At 35.6% G+C, this 18,059-nt stretch overlaps 1 protein-coding gene across 3 annotated transcripts in view; it reads right to left on the bottom strand.

Moving 5' to 3' along the window:
- The window catches only part of CPOX (coproporphyrinogen oxidase), a 55,994-nt gene that overhangs the window by 1,959 nt on the left and 35,976 nt on the right, over positions 1-18,059 (bottom strand). Inside the window, exon 8 of one of the 3 annotated variants that reach the window (XM_054700669.1) lies at positions 15,568-16,301. The exons of 1 other annotated variant lie outside the window; for it this stretch is intronic. In XM_054700669.1, coding sequence (XP_054556644.1) covers positions 16,128-16,301 — 174 coding nt within the window. In that variant the 3' untranslated portion in view covers positions 15,568-16,127. Of the gene's footprint in view, positions 1-15,567; positions 16,302-18,059 lie in introns of those variants that run through there. One more of the 3 variants, XR_008553896.1, reaches the window with a different exon arrangement.

The following is an 18,059-nucleotide window of genomic DNA, read 5'->3' as shown; positions in this document are numbered from 1 at the left end:
GACCAGTGGAGTCCCTTGAAAATAGTCCATATCTCAGATATGTAAAGTGTCTTTTATACATGATGCACTACTACAGTCATAAATCTATTGCTATAAGCAATGTATTACAGATTCTAAAGCAAGGATATTGCAGTTGCTCAAAAACATCCTTTCTCTCTCATTTTTTTCTGTCACACACACAACACACACACGCAAACATAACATGCACAAATGCAGCTGGTGAGCATCTATTGACTCTTGTTGCTAATATTCAGACTGATGTCCTTGACAGAAGAAAGGAGAAAACAGAGAAAAGAAAAAAATAATACAGTATGTAGAAAACACAAACTAAATGGCATATATAAGCATAAACAAAGTTAGATTAAAAAATAAATGAATAAAAATTCCCTATTGAAAGATTGAACAAATAGCTTGTTGCACAAGCAAACATGTTTCTTCATGTGGCATATAATCCCCAGATTTACTTATTTATTTGAATCAAAGAACGAAGTGCTGATACTTAAGAAGAGCTTGATGTATTGGGGGTAAAACTTCAAGTCATATAACTTTCTTTGATCTTTATCAACTTTAGGGAGAAGCTTATACTTATTCTATTTTTAAGTCATTTCATGTAACTGCCATTTTTATATGGTTATCTCCTTAAAGAAATGTTCACATTGGCAGCCCCAAATGAAAATAATTTCATTACCCTTAAAGATTCTTAGGCATAAACAATTAAACAAGAGAACACATTTTGAACAGTATTAGCTTTAAATTTTCAAATAACATACCAAAAAAGATATGCCTAGGAGGTAATTCTACTTGCCTGAAGACAGTGATTTAATGAGATGCCCTCTCACTTACCCTCAATTTAGAACAAAAGCAAAACTAACAACTCTCTCGTGGAGAAGTGGTAAATGAGAAACGAAACCTGACCTGTGGTTTTGTGTTTAAAGCAAAAATACAGATACAGAGGAATTGAAGGTAAATGGAAACAGCTACTCTATGTCCATGTAATGTAGCCCTAACTTGTGTATAGTAATAAAAAGTTTAAAATCAGAAAATTAGTAAAAAGTTGATGCAAAACTGTACAACATTTAGTCTTTAGGATTTCAAATCACTATAATTGTATTTCTCTAATTCAAATAGAAAAGATATTGCCAAAAAACTTATGAAAACATTTCAAATACTGAAAAATTAAAGATGGTCAAGTTACAATAACAAAATACAATTTTTATCTATTAAATTGACAAGGTTTTAGACATTAAATACTCAGGTTGACCTGCACTGAAGGTGTAGCGTGTAGACAAGACTTCTTGGACTACTGGTAGAATATAATTTGATTAAATTTTCTAGAAGAAACACAGAAGCATACATAAAAAGCAATTCCACTTCTAGGATCTCACCCTAGAAGGCGATTATGGCCACATGCAAAGCCTGTGTACATGCACTTTATTGCAGCAGTGTTTGCAAAGGTACAAAAACAAAATATAAGAGGTACTCCTTGGTCAAACACTTTAGGATATAGGTTTTATAAATGCACTCCCCCGTTTGCTCCACACATCCATTAACAGATGTGTTAATGAATAAATACTGAATAATTAAACTTAACTGAATAAATTAAAGCTCCTATACATTCTTACACTGGAAGGCTATGTAGCCTTTAAGAAGACTGTGACTATTTCATCTATGTAAGAATACAAAAATACCAGAACCCTATGTAAGAAAATGTTAACTTTATTCATCACTAGGTATAGAGGTTATAGGTTTTAATTTTATTACCTATATTTTGAGGGGGGGGGGACATGTAGAGTATGTAGTTGGAAAAAATTTTAATTTAGTTTATTTTTAATACAATCTACAAGAAAAAAATATTAACCACATTAAATTTGTTGGAATATACCAGCTTTGAATCACAGATCCTCTGATTTCTCATTGCTCAGTGTTTCTGGTTTCTGAGTAAGTATAATGCCTACATTGGTCTTGAAACCTTACCTAATTATTTCAAATTTTTCCTAAAAGAGCCTTTTTATTACCTATACAAGTACCTTATTTCTTACGAGCACCAATTTCAGAAGTTATATATTTAAAATTTTGAAGTGGTAATGAGGGATTGACCATTCCAGCATTTAGGTAAGCCCTCCTACTTTCCCATGCTCTCTCATAGCACAGCAACTATTGCAACCTGCATATGGAGTACCTGGTCATCAGTCCCCCAGTTAGGGAGAGAGCTCCCCAGGGGTTGGGGGAGAGTCATGTCTTCATTTTTGTATATCAATATCCTTATTTCATTCCAGACATTCCTGCTGAATGAGATGGAATGTGCTAGAAATACCACACCATTGGTTAAATTAAAATACAATTTTTTTTACAAATGATATATATTCAAATTTTGTATCTTAACTTCTTTTACTTCTAATATCTTGTGGTGGTAGAGTACTAGAAGTCAACACCAGGCACATATCATTTAGAAACAGTAAACTTGTCACTCTCCTTTAACAGTTTTAGTCATTCTAGCTGCAATATGCTTAGAGAAATAAGTGGTGCATTAACTTTCAGTTGGTTCCCAGTCAGTTCTTCTTCTCTGTGATGTGACATCAATTTCCTATTTAAATGGGAGACTTCTCCTGATGTCAATCCAATACTAATTGTAATAAAAAGAAATAGTAATACCCAATTATAATCATGTCAGAGTCAAGAATATCTTGTACTTACCTTTAGAGTTTTAGATATTTTATTTAATTTAGATTTTTTTCTTATTTTTAAACAGCTACTCAGCAATTCAAAGATTTGCTAAATCTTTTCACATATTATGAGCCTATAGTTCATACTAGGCAATAAGTAATTTATATGCCTTTGTATATAAATTATAAATTTTGAGAGGGAATAAGAACATTATTATAGGTCAAATAATTGATAGGATGATAAACTCCATATCAAAGACTATGAAAAACACTACACCAGTTAATATTCTCATGCTGGCACTGACTTAAAAGAACAGTGTTAACTCAAATAACATGGTGTAAAACACTTAAATCATTAGTTTATAACACTTACGATACAGCTGCTACCACCTGTAGGGTAGGGTAGTATTATGACACACCTGAATTTGCCATATGTTACCTATTGGAAGATGTGCAAGTTTCTTAACCTTCTTAAGTCTATTTCTAATTAAAGCTGAGTGGAAGGAATTTGGTACATTATGTGGTACATACTAAAAGCTTGGTAAATTGTTGAGAAACATCTCCATTTTATAGGTGAAGGAAATAAGATTCAAAGAAATCAGATTTCACATAATTCTTAATGGATTGAATCAAAAAATGAAAACTTGATTTCAATTAGCTGTAGCCTATGTGATCTCAAAGTTCATGCATTTTCTACTTTGCCATGATTTTTCTCTAATTCCAAGATTCTTTTACAGATTCTGCTAATACTACTACTATCCCTGGGTTTAGTTTTCTTTCTCTGTCTGTCTCCATCATCTCTATCCCTCTCACCAGTAATTTTCCAAATTCAAATTATAATTTTTTTTCCTATGCAAATTATCTCAATCACAAAACCCTTTGTCTATCATGTCTATCCATGATTAACATAAAGATGTTGCTTGAGAGAGGAGGAAGTCCTTTTTATTACTAAAGCAACTTTTTTTTGGTCTTTTTTTTATTTATACTTCATAATTTATTTATTTTTATTATTTTATATATTTTTACATTATTTTTTGTTTTTGCACAATGTATGCATTTTCATCTTGGTTATATTCCCCATACAATTCCCACTCCCTTTATTTTGACCCTAATCCTTCCTCCCCTCTACACACCCTTCCACTGTGTTTCTGGTTTATAGTTGCTTGTTGATTTTGATTTTTACTTTTTTATAATAAGTCTTTTTCCTTGTCTCTTATTTAGGTTTTCTAAATTCCTGCTATGAGTGAGACCATTCAGTATTTTTCTTTTTCTTTCTGGCTTATTTCGGTGATCATGATCCCTTCCGGCTCCATCCATGTTGCTGCAAATTGCATGAGTTTATCTTGCAAAAGCAACTTTTTTGAAAGAAAAATGTTTTCTTGTAACATCTTTCCCTGAAACATGACTTCTTAATTGTGATCTATCAAAAATGGCATCTTCTATCTCTTCTCATGGTCCCTAGAAATCTTCATCTAAACAATTCAAATGTCTGTTGCATGCAAGAAAGAGACAGTTATCTATTTTACTCAGGATTAAGGCCCAAAACCACATAAAGGACAATAGCACCGAAAACAGTGACCCTCACAGGAAAACACTTTTTTTTTAAGATAGATACGTACTAAGAATTATAGTCTCATTTTCTTTAACATGCAAAAATTTTCTAGTCACAGATTCTTATAATATACCTTTGACAAGAAGAAAAAGTAAGTCTAATACCAAAGCTTAGAATATGGGCTATGGGTCTATAGACTATTCAGCCTAAACTGATAGCAGCAGTTTAAACGTTCACCATCTATTTTATTAAATACTATTTGTTATGACAAGGATCTGCACTGGGTTGTATGCAGAAAAGTTCAGCAGACAGTTCTCCTGTCTCAGGAACTTTGTTTGTACTTTTCAGAAGGCACATTTGTATAAATAATGATTTTAATAGAGATCCCAAATGTAGTTTTAGGAAGCATAGAGGTTTCTCAAATTAGGTTGAATATTACAAAATATCACAAACAAAAAGTGAAAACTTGATTTAAATTTACTCTAAATAAGAAATAATAATTCCCGGGCCTTCCTGCCACACTGCGCCACACTGAGAAGCTGTCTGCAGTCTCTGCAGTGCAGTTCCATCCCAACCTGCCAGCGAGGGTCCCGCTGCTTCCCTCAGCATTGTATTTTGTCAGTCTGCCTGTTCTGTTCCTAGCTCTGTCTCTGGTGAATCCTCTCACCCTCCCATGCATCTGGCCTGTACCCCGGTTCTTGTATAAATAAATAAATAAATAAATAAATAAATAAATAAATAAATAAATAAATCTTTTTAAAAAAAGATATAATAATTTCCAAGCAATATTTTTAGGAGGTAGAGTAAAAATGTTATAAAGTGATAATAAGTTAATGATTACTGACCATAATGAAAAAATGTAAAGTGAGCAAATAGTTTTTAAGGATAAGATAACGTGGTATTTGATGATTAAAGTGTTTTTTTTTTTAACATCCAGGAATGATTACCTTAGCTTGTTTTACTTGGAGTATATGAAAATGTTAACAATTTTGTTAACAATAGTTGTCTTGGACAGAACAAAGGTCAAATTCACTCTTAATTTTAATTTGTGTCTCTTCATATTTTCATGAATATTTTACACTTTTTCAAATTGAGGAAACACTGATTTATAACATTGCAAAAAAGTTTCAGCCATAGAGTTTTATATTTAGTCATCTTTATGTACTACATTTATATATTTCTTTTGAAACATTAAATCAAGAGCTTAAATAAATGTCACATGTGGCATGAACACATATTAATATTTCAATACAATTTGCTTCTTCTCTAAAGTCAAAAACCTCTCTGGAAATGTTCCTAACTTCAAAGATGTCTGAAGATCACTCGCTAAGCTCTCAAGCTCTGACCTGATGTGAATTTTCCACTGTAACAACACAGAGAAAAGCTCACAGGGCAGATGATTTATATTAACTGTCTACAAATCACATTGAAATAATTTTTAAACTAATACTAAGAATGAAACCCGTATATTGAGTGTTCTTATATTATCAAGGAACTGTTAAATGGTTGACGTATATTATCACAATTCAATCCATAAACCATGCTGTGAAAAAAACCTCTCCAATCCTTCTTCCTTCCCTCACTTTTCCCATAGGGATCAGAACTTCATCTCAGCTTGAGGGTCTCTGTCTGTGTTCACTAACAGTCTTTCCCAATACTATTCTTGCCTAATCCTGTCTTTTTTTTTTCTACAATTAATATATGTATTTATTATATCATAAGTAGAAAATGAATCACATTTCAGGGTTACAAGTAAGGGAGTCATGAAGCAAGTATAAACAACTTTCCAAGAACATGGTGCTGCAGGGATCCGAATTAGATGGTTTTAAAAGGCTATCTACAAAAGGAAAAACTGCTTTGTCAAAATTACCCCATGAACAGTACAAATCTACGGACTTGAAAAAGCACAGACAGATGCAATGCATTACAATGAACAAACATTTACCTTGAATTTTACTGGGTTATCAAAGCATATAGATATATGCTTTGATAATTAAATAAATTTTCTTTTTCTCCGGATTAGTCCCTATAATAAGATTACCCCGTCTGTTCAAGATTTTATTCCTTGAGAAAGCCAAAACCTCTGTCCTGATCTGAGTTCCAATTGGATGTTCATATCATTAGAATGGGTCTCAGTGGTTAGTCTAGGAGGCCCTTTTCAAGATCTCTTAGAAGGCAGACATTTTTATAAATGAAAGGGATAAAGAAATACATTTTTTCATTCAAGATTTCATATATAAACCTAATCCTGTTTTGAGGTCTGCTTCTCTGCAAACCTGAACTAACACCTGAAAAAAAAAATTCTTTGAGAAAATACAAATTTTCTGAGAGCTCAAAAATCATCTTGGGAAATGCTTTCTTTAAGACACGTCAAAGATGGAATATATCTATGATGGGACAAATATTTTGTGCATTTTCATTCTACTGAGGTCATCTAGTCAGCAAAGAATTGTAAAAATGAGGCTGAGAAGTAGCTTGATTACTTGACTTAAGAAATGGCCTCAATGACATCCTAACTAATAGACAATAACTCTAGGTATAATAATGATGACTGATAGCATAGCTATTATTAGAGTTTATATTTGCACTGTTGCATTATTTCCAACCTTCCTCTCATTTACCTGGAAAATTGAGGAATGCCTTAAAATAATGGTGCTTAAAACTGTAAGTATAATACAACACAAACATAAAGGCTTTACAGTCAGGAAGACTTGAACTGGAAGCAACAAACCACTAGTAAAATCTGTGTGGACTTGGACAAGTTATTGACATTCTCTGCCTCAGTTTTTTCACTTGTAAAATGAGGGTAACAGTATTTTCCAGGGGGTTGTTAAGGATTAAATAAATGAGCTAATCTGTGGAGGTTATGCACATAGTACTTGCCTTGCATTTGTAGTCTTTAATAACCACTATGCACAAACACAAATCTCTGTATGTATTCAAAATACAAAGTTTAAAATAATTTCATTGTGGACACACAATTTATCAAGTTGTTGTGGGGAAAATATATACAAACTATATGTAACATTATAAAATACTTGCTATTTATATCCAAATAGGCAGACCCATAGGAACCAGGGTCCTCACTGGTGACTAATAAATTTATTTTAACCTCTAGGCAACAAGCTTTATAAGTTACATATAAGAACTATTTTATTCAGAATGTTATACTACATTTATTATTTAGCTCTATCTAATGCCAAACAGAAAACATTTGTTAAAAGATGATCATTCCCTAAATTTCTTTCCTCAGAAGTTTTCTGTAAAGTCTTTCAACTGGGTTGTTTAACAGAGATGTGTGTATACATATAACTCTGTCAGCAATTACATATAAAAAGGGTAGGAGCTAAGCATTTAGTAAGCCATAGTTTGCTCTGAAGACAAGAGAAAATGCTAGCTGTCAGTAAGTCCTCTGAAAGTCAAATTCTTCCTTAGCGTTGACATTTTGAATGACTTAAACTGCAAAAACATATACAAATATAGACCTGCAAATGGTTGAAATGCTCCATCAGACAAACCAAAAATTCAAAATATCACAAACATTTTACACATGTTTCTCTGTAGAAATGAAAAAGGATATTCTTTCTTCTTGCCTATAATTCTGGTGCTTACAACACGGGTGGCGGTGGGGATGCAGCAACATCACAGTTGCTCATTTTCCATTTATTTTAGGAAAAATTTCTCCTCTGTGATTTTTTGTATCTAAAATGACTAGCAACTGAGAACCTGAGAGGTGAGAAGCCTACTCAGGAAGTGTTACTGGGAGATAAACTCGTGCCCTGCACTCTAGCTTGAACTTGTGAGGGAACTGACTCAGGAGGGAGGGGAATGACCTTTTGTCATTACCCACTCCCTCTGGCTGGCTCCACCCTTAGGTCATCCTGTCAACAGCAACTTCCATAAATAAATTACAACAGTCACTGAGCCATCTTCATGAGTGGTTTCCATTTTAACTCTAATTCTTTTGCCATATCTGTTTTTGTACCTCTCTGCTTTCCATTAAGGAGGAAACAGCACAACTGTTTTTAACATGTTAAAAGGTTACTTTCCCCCCTCATTTTACATGCAAATCACAGAAAATGAGAAACAACTAGAAACTCCTGGTTGTCTTAGAAATAATGAATTGGAAATTTTTAACACACAATCAAGTTAAAATTAAACTTAAATTGACTTAAATGTGCCAATTTCAAATGGACATTTGCATTTCTACATTTTAAAATTATAACAATTGATTACATTTTCTATATAATACAAACATCACAATGTACTTGATAGATAGAATTAAAGGCTTATTTATGAAAATTTTTATAGACTCTAATACAAACACTGTTACCTAAGGAACCATTAAAATCAACTAATTCAACCCACTCATTTTTAAATGTGGATATCACTCTTATTTTGAAGCAAACATCCTTTGTGTTTTTAAAATATCATCCAGCTGTATTAAGTGAGTACAATTATGAGCTTTGTTAAAATGATGATACATTTCAGTTCCAACTGGTGAATCATCACTTCCTGAATACCCTGAGTCCCCACCTACCATAACTCCCCACCTACTATAACCTCCAGTATAGCTCCTGGGGAGCTCCAGCATCCTTCAATATCAAGCAACTAAAGGGTTAACAGTAATGGAGATTAAGAGTAGAAAATTTAGGTGGGAGACATCACAAGACCACACACTGGAAGTGTGGGTAGAAATGAATACTATATCAATATTGTTAAACCACCTATAGAAATGAAAAATCCTTAGGGGCCAACTGCTATGGCAAATATCAAACTGCTATGGAAAATATCCTGAGGCACAGAAAGAGGAGGGGATACAGAGATAGAGGGCCATTAGAGAAAATCACCCATCCTTACAAATCAACCTAGTCACACCCTAGAAGTAATTGACTTAACAATTACTAACTATTCCACAGAGGAATGAACCCCTCCCCAAAAGAACACTGTATCTGTACAACTTCTGCACTAGCAAAACACAGCTCTCCTGCCTGCCCATGACTGACAATGCAGGCGTTTCTTTTCACAAACCTTTTTCCCTTTGCAAAGCAGCAGTGGCAGCTCTCTTGCCCACCTGTGACAATGCAGGTACCTCTCTTTGTCTTTCCTTTTTTCCTAATAAACCTGTCCTTTTAAAACATAACTTCACCTGCCGGTATCAGTACAAATGTGCAAATTTCTCTTAAGTAAACTCATTGTGTGTTGCTGAAAAGGGAATTCTGGTGAAACTTCTCAGAGGTAACCCAAGGACCCTGTTCTCTGAATCCAACATATCTCCAAAATGACATCAAACACTGCAAGCAAGAGACCTTTGGGAGGGCCTTCCCTGGTGGCGCAGGCGGTTGAGTGCCGCGTTGTGAAGCTGTTGGCAGCCTCTGCATTGCCGGTTCGATCCCGGCCAGCGAGGGTCCCACGTGGTGCAGCAGACCACTCCTGTCGCGCCCGCTGCTCCCCTCAGCAGTGTATTTCATCAGTCTGCCTGTTCTGTTCCCCACTCTGTCTCTGGTGAATCCTCTCACCCTCCCGCGCATCTGGCCTGTACCCGGGTTCTTGCATAATAAATTAAAAAAAAAAAAGAGAGACCTTTGGGAGACTGTCTCCTACATTGAGAGCAAGATTCTTTCCAATTGCCTATGAGGATGCAGGTTGTTAAATAGTTTTGAGTATCACACCTGCAAGCTGTCCATGTCAGAAATTTAAATTCCAGGTATATTGGACATTTGTTAGTTGATTTGACAATGATTCTCATACTCAGTCCCCACTAGCAATTACCTATGCACTCCTGTGTTTTGGTAAAAGTTGAACCCATTTTCAGTCCTGTGGAAAAGTCTTAATAAAGGTCAGTTCCTCAAAATATACCAACCCCTGGCCACAGTTACCACAGGATGAGCCTGTGTACAGCCAACACAGCTGTTTGAAAAGCTGAACAGCATTGCATTTACTCCTGCCAGGCCACTGGTACTTGCAACCACCTTATTTATTTTCAACAAGGGAGCAAGTCCAAGAATAAAGGTAATGTTTTTGATGATAAAGACAAAAAAACAAAGCAATACAAAACAAAGCCCTGCTCTGAAGTCTTTCCTACATCTAGACTTTGCAGCCAGCTATTTCTTGTGTTGTTTAAGCCCACTTGAGTTGGGTTTTCTTTCACATGAAGCTCAAGAGGTCTCATGCAGTCATAGAAAATTTTGTCAAAATCTTCCAGTATAGACCTTCGGTTAATTATATCACAAAGTAGGATGTTCCAAAATGTGGTCTGAGAGCACAAATTCCAAGAGTGAATAGTCCTTATGGTCCTACTAAAAAGCTTCTGTGCAGAAAAAGAGAGAGAGTGAGAGAGAGTGAGAGAGAGAGAGAGAGAGAGAGAGAGAGAGAGAAAAGACACACTATTGAGTGGCTGAGTGGGAAAAACTGTTTGCACATCATCCATCTAACAAGGGACTAACATCCAGGATCTAAAAGAACTTACACAGCTCAACAAGAAGAAAACAAACAACCTAATTTTAAAAACTGGGCAATAGGGTCCTCCCTGGTGGCGCAAGGGGTTAAGACACAACCTATGAAGCTATCAGCAGCCTCCGGAGCATGAGTTAGATCCCCGGCCAGGCACTCACATGGCACAGCAGACCTCTCCTGTCTCGCCCGCTGCTCCCCTCAGCAGTGTATTTCAGTCACTCTGCATGTGCTGTTCCCCAATCTGTCTCTGGTGAATCCTCTCACCCTCTGCATCTCTGACCTGTACCCCAGGACTTGTATGCATTACTAAATAAATCTTTTTTAAAAATGGGGCAATAAAGCTAAATAGACACTTTTCCAAAGAAGACTTACAGATGGCCAATGGGTACATGAGAAAAGTTCATCATCACTTCTCATCAGGAAAATGCAAATCATAACCACAGTGATGTACCATCTCACACCTGTGAGAATGAGCCAGACAAGTATTAGCAGGAATGTGGTGAAAAAGACATCTTCATGCACTGTTGGTGGGAATGTAGATTGGTCCCAACCCCCATGGAAATATGAAAGATAGATCTAGCTTATGATCCAGCAATCCCATACCTAGGTAGCTACCCAAAGAAAGAAAAGCACTAATTCAAAGGGATAAGGTATACTCCTATGTTCACTGCAGTACTATTTACAATAGCCAAGTTATGGAAAAAAAACCTAAGTGCCCAACTACAGATGAATAGCTCGGCATACATATATAAATATATATACAAGGTATGGTATGTATACATAATGGAATACTATTCAACTAATAAAAAAAGAGAAATCTTGCCATTTGCAACAACATGGATAGAACTGGATGGTGTTGTACTAAGCAAAATAAGTCAGAAATAAAAAGACAAATACCAGATGATTTCACTAATCTGTGAAATATAGAGAAATAAGCAAACAAACAAAAAAAACCTAAACCAAAACCACCCTAGACATCTGACTGTAGAACTGAATCTACCAGAGGGGAAGGGTGGGGAGCGAGTGGGGGATGGGGCCCAATAGATTATGTTGGAGAATTATGGGTGTTTTGGTGGTGGGTGTGGTGCGGTAATATATACAGCGAAGGGTGTGATCTTATACCCCAAATTATATACACTGTTATAAACCATTGTGATCTCAATAAAAATAATACAATAAAAAGAAAGTCAATGTGGTCTTGGAGAGGAACAGCTCGATTTAAGATCTGGGTCATCTAGCAAGGATTCATGTTGTACTCAAAATTTTTATTTTTATTCTCATCCAATTCTTTTCAAATTTAATCATAGGGTAATCATTCCCTGTCCTTGCCTGAAGATCTTGTCAGGCCCATTGACTTTCCTATTTATTCTCTGAGAGGCTTTTTAAATCTCAAAACACTGTTAACTCAGAGAAAAAGAACACCTTCTGTTCTTTCCTTTCCCTTACCATTCCATTCACCTACTCACCAGTTGATTCAGGAAAAGTAGGGAGGCGGGTAAAGTTGCCAGATTTAGTAGATAAAAACTAGATTGCCTAGTTAGATTTGAATTTCAGATGAATAGCAAATGATTTTGGTCTAAGTATATCCCAAATATTGCATAGGATATACTTATCATAAAAAATGCTTATTGTTCATCTAAATTTCAAGTTTTACTAAGCATCTTATATGTTACCTGGTAATTCTAAGTGAGGACAGGGAAAGAGGTAATGGGATTTATAGTCCTTATTTTGCTTAATGATTTCTTGTTCTGTGGGCATGTTGGATAGTGAAGGTGATTCATATCTGCCAATTTTAGGACTTTGGTGAATATTCCATCAGAGAGAACATTTCTACCTTTGAATCTCAAAACTTGAGTGAACTTCTCATTCCCTCAGGATGTCCACCTTCCTTTAGGCCCCTGTCAGTTAGTGTGGGAGGCACCACACACCAAAGATATCAGAGAGACATCTTGATGCTGTTGCAGCAGCAAACTTCTACACTGGCCACCAAGTGTTAATGAGTCAATTTTTGCATCTGTGTTTCTAAGAAGGGAACCAACTTCAATCTGTAGCATCTTTGATATGCAGAAACACACATTAAGCTGTTTAAGTATCCCTAGCTTGCTGGGATTCATGTAGAAGGTAACTTTCTCAGATGGAAAAGGTTTGGGGCCCCGAGTACAAATTCTCACAAAACCCCACTATTCTGCTTAAGAGTTATGGACCAGGTTCCCAGATATTATGCTTGCACAATCTATGTATGGTGACTTAGCAACTCATTTGGCAATTTTGCACTTATTTTATCTTGATGCCTAGATGAAATTACAAGTTTAGCATTCTGCTATATAGGTTTCTTTTCTGGGAAATTTCTCACAAGTTTTAATATAGCATATATTGAGTTTACACAAAAGAGAGTTATATCAGTAGATTCCAAATGTATTTAGCTATATAAACTCTTTCCTTCTTTCTTTTCTTAAGGAGGTTTTGATAAAATTGGTATTCTACGGCACAGATTTGGAATGCATTGCTTTAGAAGATATTTTTGTGTGTGTGAGTGAGAGTGAGAGTGGTGAGTTCAGGTTTGAATTCTTGCTCTTCCACTTGCTATATAACTATTGCCTCTGTGCCTCAGTTTCTTTAATAATAAGCATGGACAGTAATGGCATCTACCTCAATGAGTTGTTGTGAAGTGACATTAGTCAGAACATGGCAAAGCACTTGGGATAGTACTTGCACAGACAAGATCTGTGCTCAATAAACATCAGTTATTATTACTAATAATAGTAATAGTATCAGCATCGGTAATAGTAAAAATAATAGTATTGGGTTTCTTGGGCAATAATCATAAAATGGTAAATAGTTTTAATTGCATTGCCACTCTTAGGAAATTTTGAAAATTCATGTGTTTCTGATGTTACAGATCTGAAAAAGCAAATATTTCCATACATTTGGATATAGCTTAGTGAATCAGAATGCCTCCAGAGTTCTTTAAATAATACTATAATATTTGTATGCTCTTGTATTTAACTATATAAAACTTTTTTTAAAATGTTGAACATTATTCTTACAGAATAAGAAGACATATAAGTAGGAATTATCTTTATTGTTATTGTTAGATCATTTTTAGAGAATGGGGGACACTTAATTCAAAACAAAAATATAATTAGCAATTTGAGGCAAGTTTACAATAACCACAAAACTTGTCTCTTTTAGGACCAAGTTCCCAAAAATGTGCAACATTTTTGTTTTATGATGTTTTTCACAGCTGTCTGAAACCATAGTCTTATCAGAACAGAAGGCAAGCACACCATTTACATGCATTTGGGGCAGTATCTTGTTTGCACATAAGCAGAGAGAAAACATCAAGCCCAACCAATAAACTTCAAGACAACTGGTTTCAAACACAGTTATGAAAAGTACACCAAGCAACTGTAGGATGAGCTGGTAAAAGGTCCCAATCAGATGTTTGGTTCTGAGTAGCCCTGAAACTGTGAGTAGCGACTCCATTCAATATTTCAGCAGCATGTATTGTTATGGGTTGAATTGTGTTGCCCAAGCAAAGGTATGTTGGGTCCTAACACCTAGTTCCTTAGGATTTGATCTTATTTCAAAACAGGGTCTACTTAGAGATAATCAATTTCAAATGAGGTTATTAGGCTGGGTTCTATTCCTAAATGGCTGATATCCTTCAAACGGGGAAATTTGGACACAGATATGCACAGAGGAATGCTGATGTGAAGAGACATGGTAGAAGGTGGCCATCTACAAGTCAGGCCATGCCTGAAACTACCAGAAACTAGGGGAGGCCAGGACAGATCCTTCCTTAGCATCTTCAGTGAGACTATGACCCTGCTGGTACCTTACTTTCAGACTTCTAGCCTCTAGAACTATTAGCCATGAATTTTTGTTGTTTTAAGCCAAACACAGTTCATAGTAATCTGTCACCACAGCCCAAGGAAACTAATGCACTGTATGAAAGAATCACTAAAAGCAGCTGTCCTATACATTTTTTTAACTCACTTTCTAATAACTTTTTAAAGCTTTGGAGTTCCCCTTTGAAATCAGTAGACATTTATACACAGAAGAACCCCGCAATCTGAAGATACCAAGGGGTATGAAATCAAACTGACAAGAATGCCATTTCAATATTCTCAATTTTTTTTTCAAATGGGTAATCTCTTTTACTGACACAATTATAGTCCCATGACATTTTAAAATAAAATGTTAGTGTGGAAAATATATTTTAATTACAATGAAAATCCTGGGATCCAAGAAATTATAGTATACATATAACATGTGCTGTCTCTAGCCAGAGAATTATTTCCAGTAACAGGTCTAAGCAGGAGCTCAGCTCAGCTCTGGAAACTTTGAGAGTGCATCACCAAAAAAAATTTTTGACCTCTGCCTTCTCAGTGAGTATACACTTTCAACAGTTTGGAGACATTAAGAGAATTACTTCAGGAAGTACTTCAATTTGCAACAACTGAGAACCCTATGGGTACCCTCATTTGGTGGGCATGACTAAAGCAAACTGGGGGTGGGAGGAGGTAAGCTGCTTTCCTTGGCTTCCTGCTTCATGCATGACCACTACTCCTATTTGCTGAATATATCTTCCCTAGAATAATAATTTTTTAAAAAGTAGGACTCTGACAATTGGATTATTTTCAGATTCCTATAAAACCACGGTCCTCAAACCACACCTCAGAAAATTCCCACACAAATTAGAAACATTTTCCCTATCTTCTCTTTTCATTCTTTCTGCAAAACTCCCCATATAGGCTTTTGCTCCAGGAGCCTCTAATCTGAGTAGTGCACAAGTCAAGTCCAAAGTCTCCAGACAGAAATATTAAACCAGAGAAAACCAGGGTTTCATGGATGCTGACAGTGGCAATGACCACTAGCTGTGGGATGGCCATGAAGACCTTTGTCATCTGCCTACCAAGACTTCAGTATCTTCTGTATGAAAGGAGGAATTTGTACTAAATAGGCTTCAAATGACTGTCCAATTCAAAAATCCTATGGCTGATTCTAAATTCACAGGAAGTAGGGTGCAGATGCTCTAGTCTTAACTTAGGTTAATTTTAGAAAGAAATAAAAGAAGAACCCTCATTGAAAGGATGTTATCATGAAAAAAGGATGTTATTATGAAAAAGAGGGTGTTTGTTGTAGCTTCCTAAGAAAAGCATTGCAATATTAAATGATCCCATATGGAAACAGAGAAATAAGACATCCAACTGCAGCAGAGCAAGCCATTTCCAGGCAGTGGACCCATGGGCAAGCAGACACAGAGGTGTCTCTCACTCTACCTGGCCCATTTTCTGCCCTCCATGTCCAACCAGGTTTGAGTCCAAAGACTTATCAACCTATTGGGTGATCCATTAGTGGAATCTTACCTTCTCACTTCTCACAGATTGTGCAAAATTCTTACTTCACATTGAAGATGCCCCTTATATTCTTTCTTGATATTAGGTAATGCATCAGGATCCCATGAAGAAAGAGTTTGTCAAGATTATGACAATTCGAGGGGTGCTTAATAAAGGAAGATCACAAAGAATAGTGCAGTAGCTTGGGGTTGCTAACAATGGAGTTTTGTTTTTTTTTTTCTTCCTACATCCAACATCTTTAGAGAGGGCTGCCAGCTTGAAGCAAACCTGCAAAGAGGAAACCAGGGAATAAATACTCTGGAAGCCAGTAGAAGGCATTTTGAAAACTTCTCAGTTGTTGCAAATTGAAGTACTTCCTGAAGTAATTCTCTTAATGTCTCCAAACTGTTGAAAGTGTATACTCACTGAGAAGGCAGAGGTCAAAAATTTTTTTTGGTGATGCACTCTCAAAGCAATCAGATTTTTTTGGTGTGGGGTAGGTGTGTGAATACGAATCTAAAATGATTCCTTACTCTCAGAATAAGCTCCTGAACTGGTGATAAAAAGGTTGATCCTGCCCCAAAAGTTTTAAAAGTTTGTTACTTATTTTGTTTGTACTTAAATACACAGTCTGATTTTTCCTTGTGTACACACACTGTGAATATTCTTTAACTCCTGACCAAACTCCTAGGTTTAAAGTGGGAGGAAATCTTTCTAGAACCCTCTCTTAAATGCCTACTGTAGTTTCAGAAAGCTCTGATGGTCAAACTTCTAAGGTCTTATCATAGAACTATTTCATTCTGAGAATCTTTTGTTTTGCTTTATCCAATATATTTCTTTTAAAAAATCAAAAAAATAAACCCAAGTTGGATGTAGCTTTTAATTGCATTTCTACCCAAAAGAATAAACCAAATTCTGTGCAATGTCTAACCTGGGGCAACAAATGCATGGCAATGTGCTTCATTATCAAACTCATAACAGACATAACTAATCACTCATCTCCAGTTCCTGGAAATTGTTAGTTATGGTAGCAGTGTCTGTCAACAAATTCTCCATGGGCCAAAGCAATTAGCTTGTGCTTCCTCCCTCTTGTAATGTCTCCAGGACTTTCAAAATGATATAAATATATACGGTAAAAACCTTTTTAGGGTCCATTGCAATAAATCATCTCTACACAATAATAGCTCATTCCCCTATGATTAACTTTCTGCCAGTATTACTGATAAATCATGCTTGGCTTTCCTATCTGCTCCTGTGAATCTTTTAACATCCCTGATGTCAAGGAGTAGTCATAACTAATTAACATTTATCCTTCAGATAGGCCTCGCAATAAATACTTCAAAGCCTTTTGTTTTCTTATGGGTTTGTTGTTTATTAACTAAAGTAGAGTTCTTCCAGTTCTGATTGAAACAGTCTTAACAGAAGCAGGAAGTACATCACTTAGGGTGGTGTATTTTTTCTTCTTTGCCCTAAGTGTTAAGACTAATCAAATCCAATCCAAGACTATGGTGGAGGAAAAAAAAAAAGTTCTTGATGCTGAAGTCACATAATTTTTAAGATAATGCAAGACACTTAAAACAAAGAACTTGCCATATGAAATAGATGATAAACTAAGGTTAGCTTCAAGGGAATGTAGATGATTATATGATGATTGATTTTATGGCTTATTCATTTGTTCAACAAATATTAATCATTGCCAAGCCACACACTTTCTGGGCACTGTCACCAGCATGGTTTAATGGGTTCTGTCTAAACCTTAATTTTGTCTGGAGGACAGGCTCCAGGTCACCACACCCATTACCTCTGGGTCAGTCTGAAACAGGTGGGACTGATGTGGATGAATCATAGAGCTCTCCCAGTTTGGCAATTCTTATCATCTTAAAACATTTTTACAGTGAATATTATTTTTTCAAATATATGAGCCCAATGCTATGTAATGCAAATCCTTTTTTAAATACACAAAAATAATAATTCTAAGTCTTACGAAAAAATTTTGTTTATTTAAGAGGTGAATGTTTATGGACAAATAATTAACTATCCTGTTTA

This window comes from Talpa occidentalis, unplaced genomic scaffold (assembly GCF_014898055.3).
Source record: "Talpa occidentalis isolate TD23 unplaced genomic scaffold, MPIMG_talOcc4v2.1 talOcc4.4, whole genome shotgun sequence".
Lineage (NCBI taxonomy): Eukaryota > Metazoa > Chordata > Mammalia > Eulipotyphla > Talpidae > Talpa > Talpa occidentalis.
This window is presented reverse-complemented; position numbering and strand designations above follow the sequence as displayed.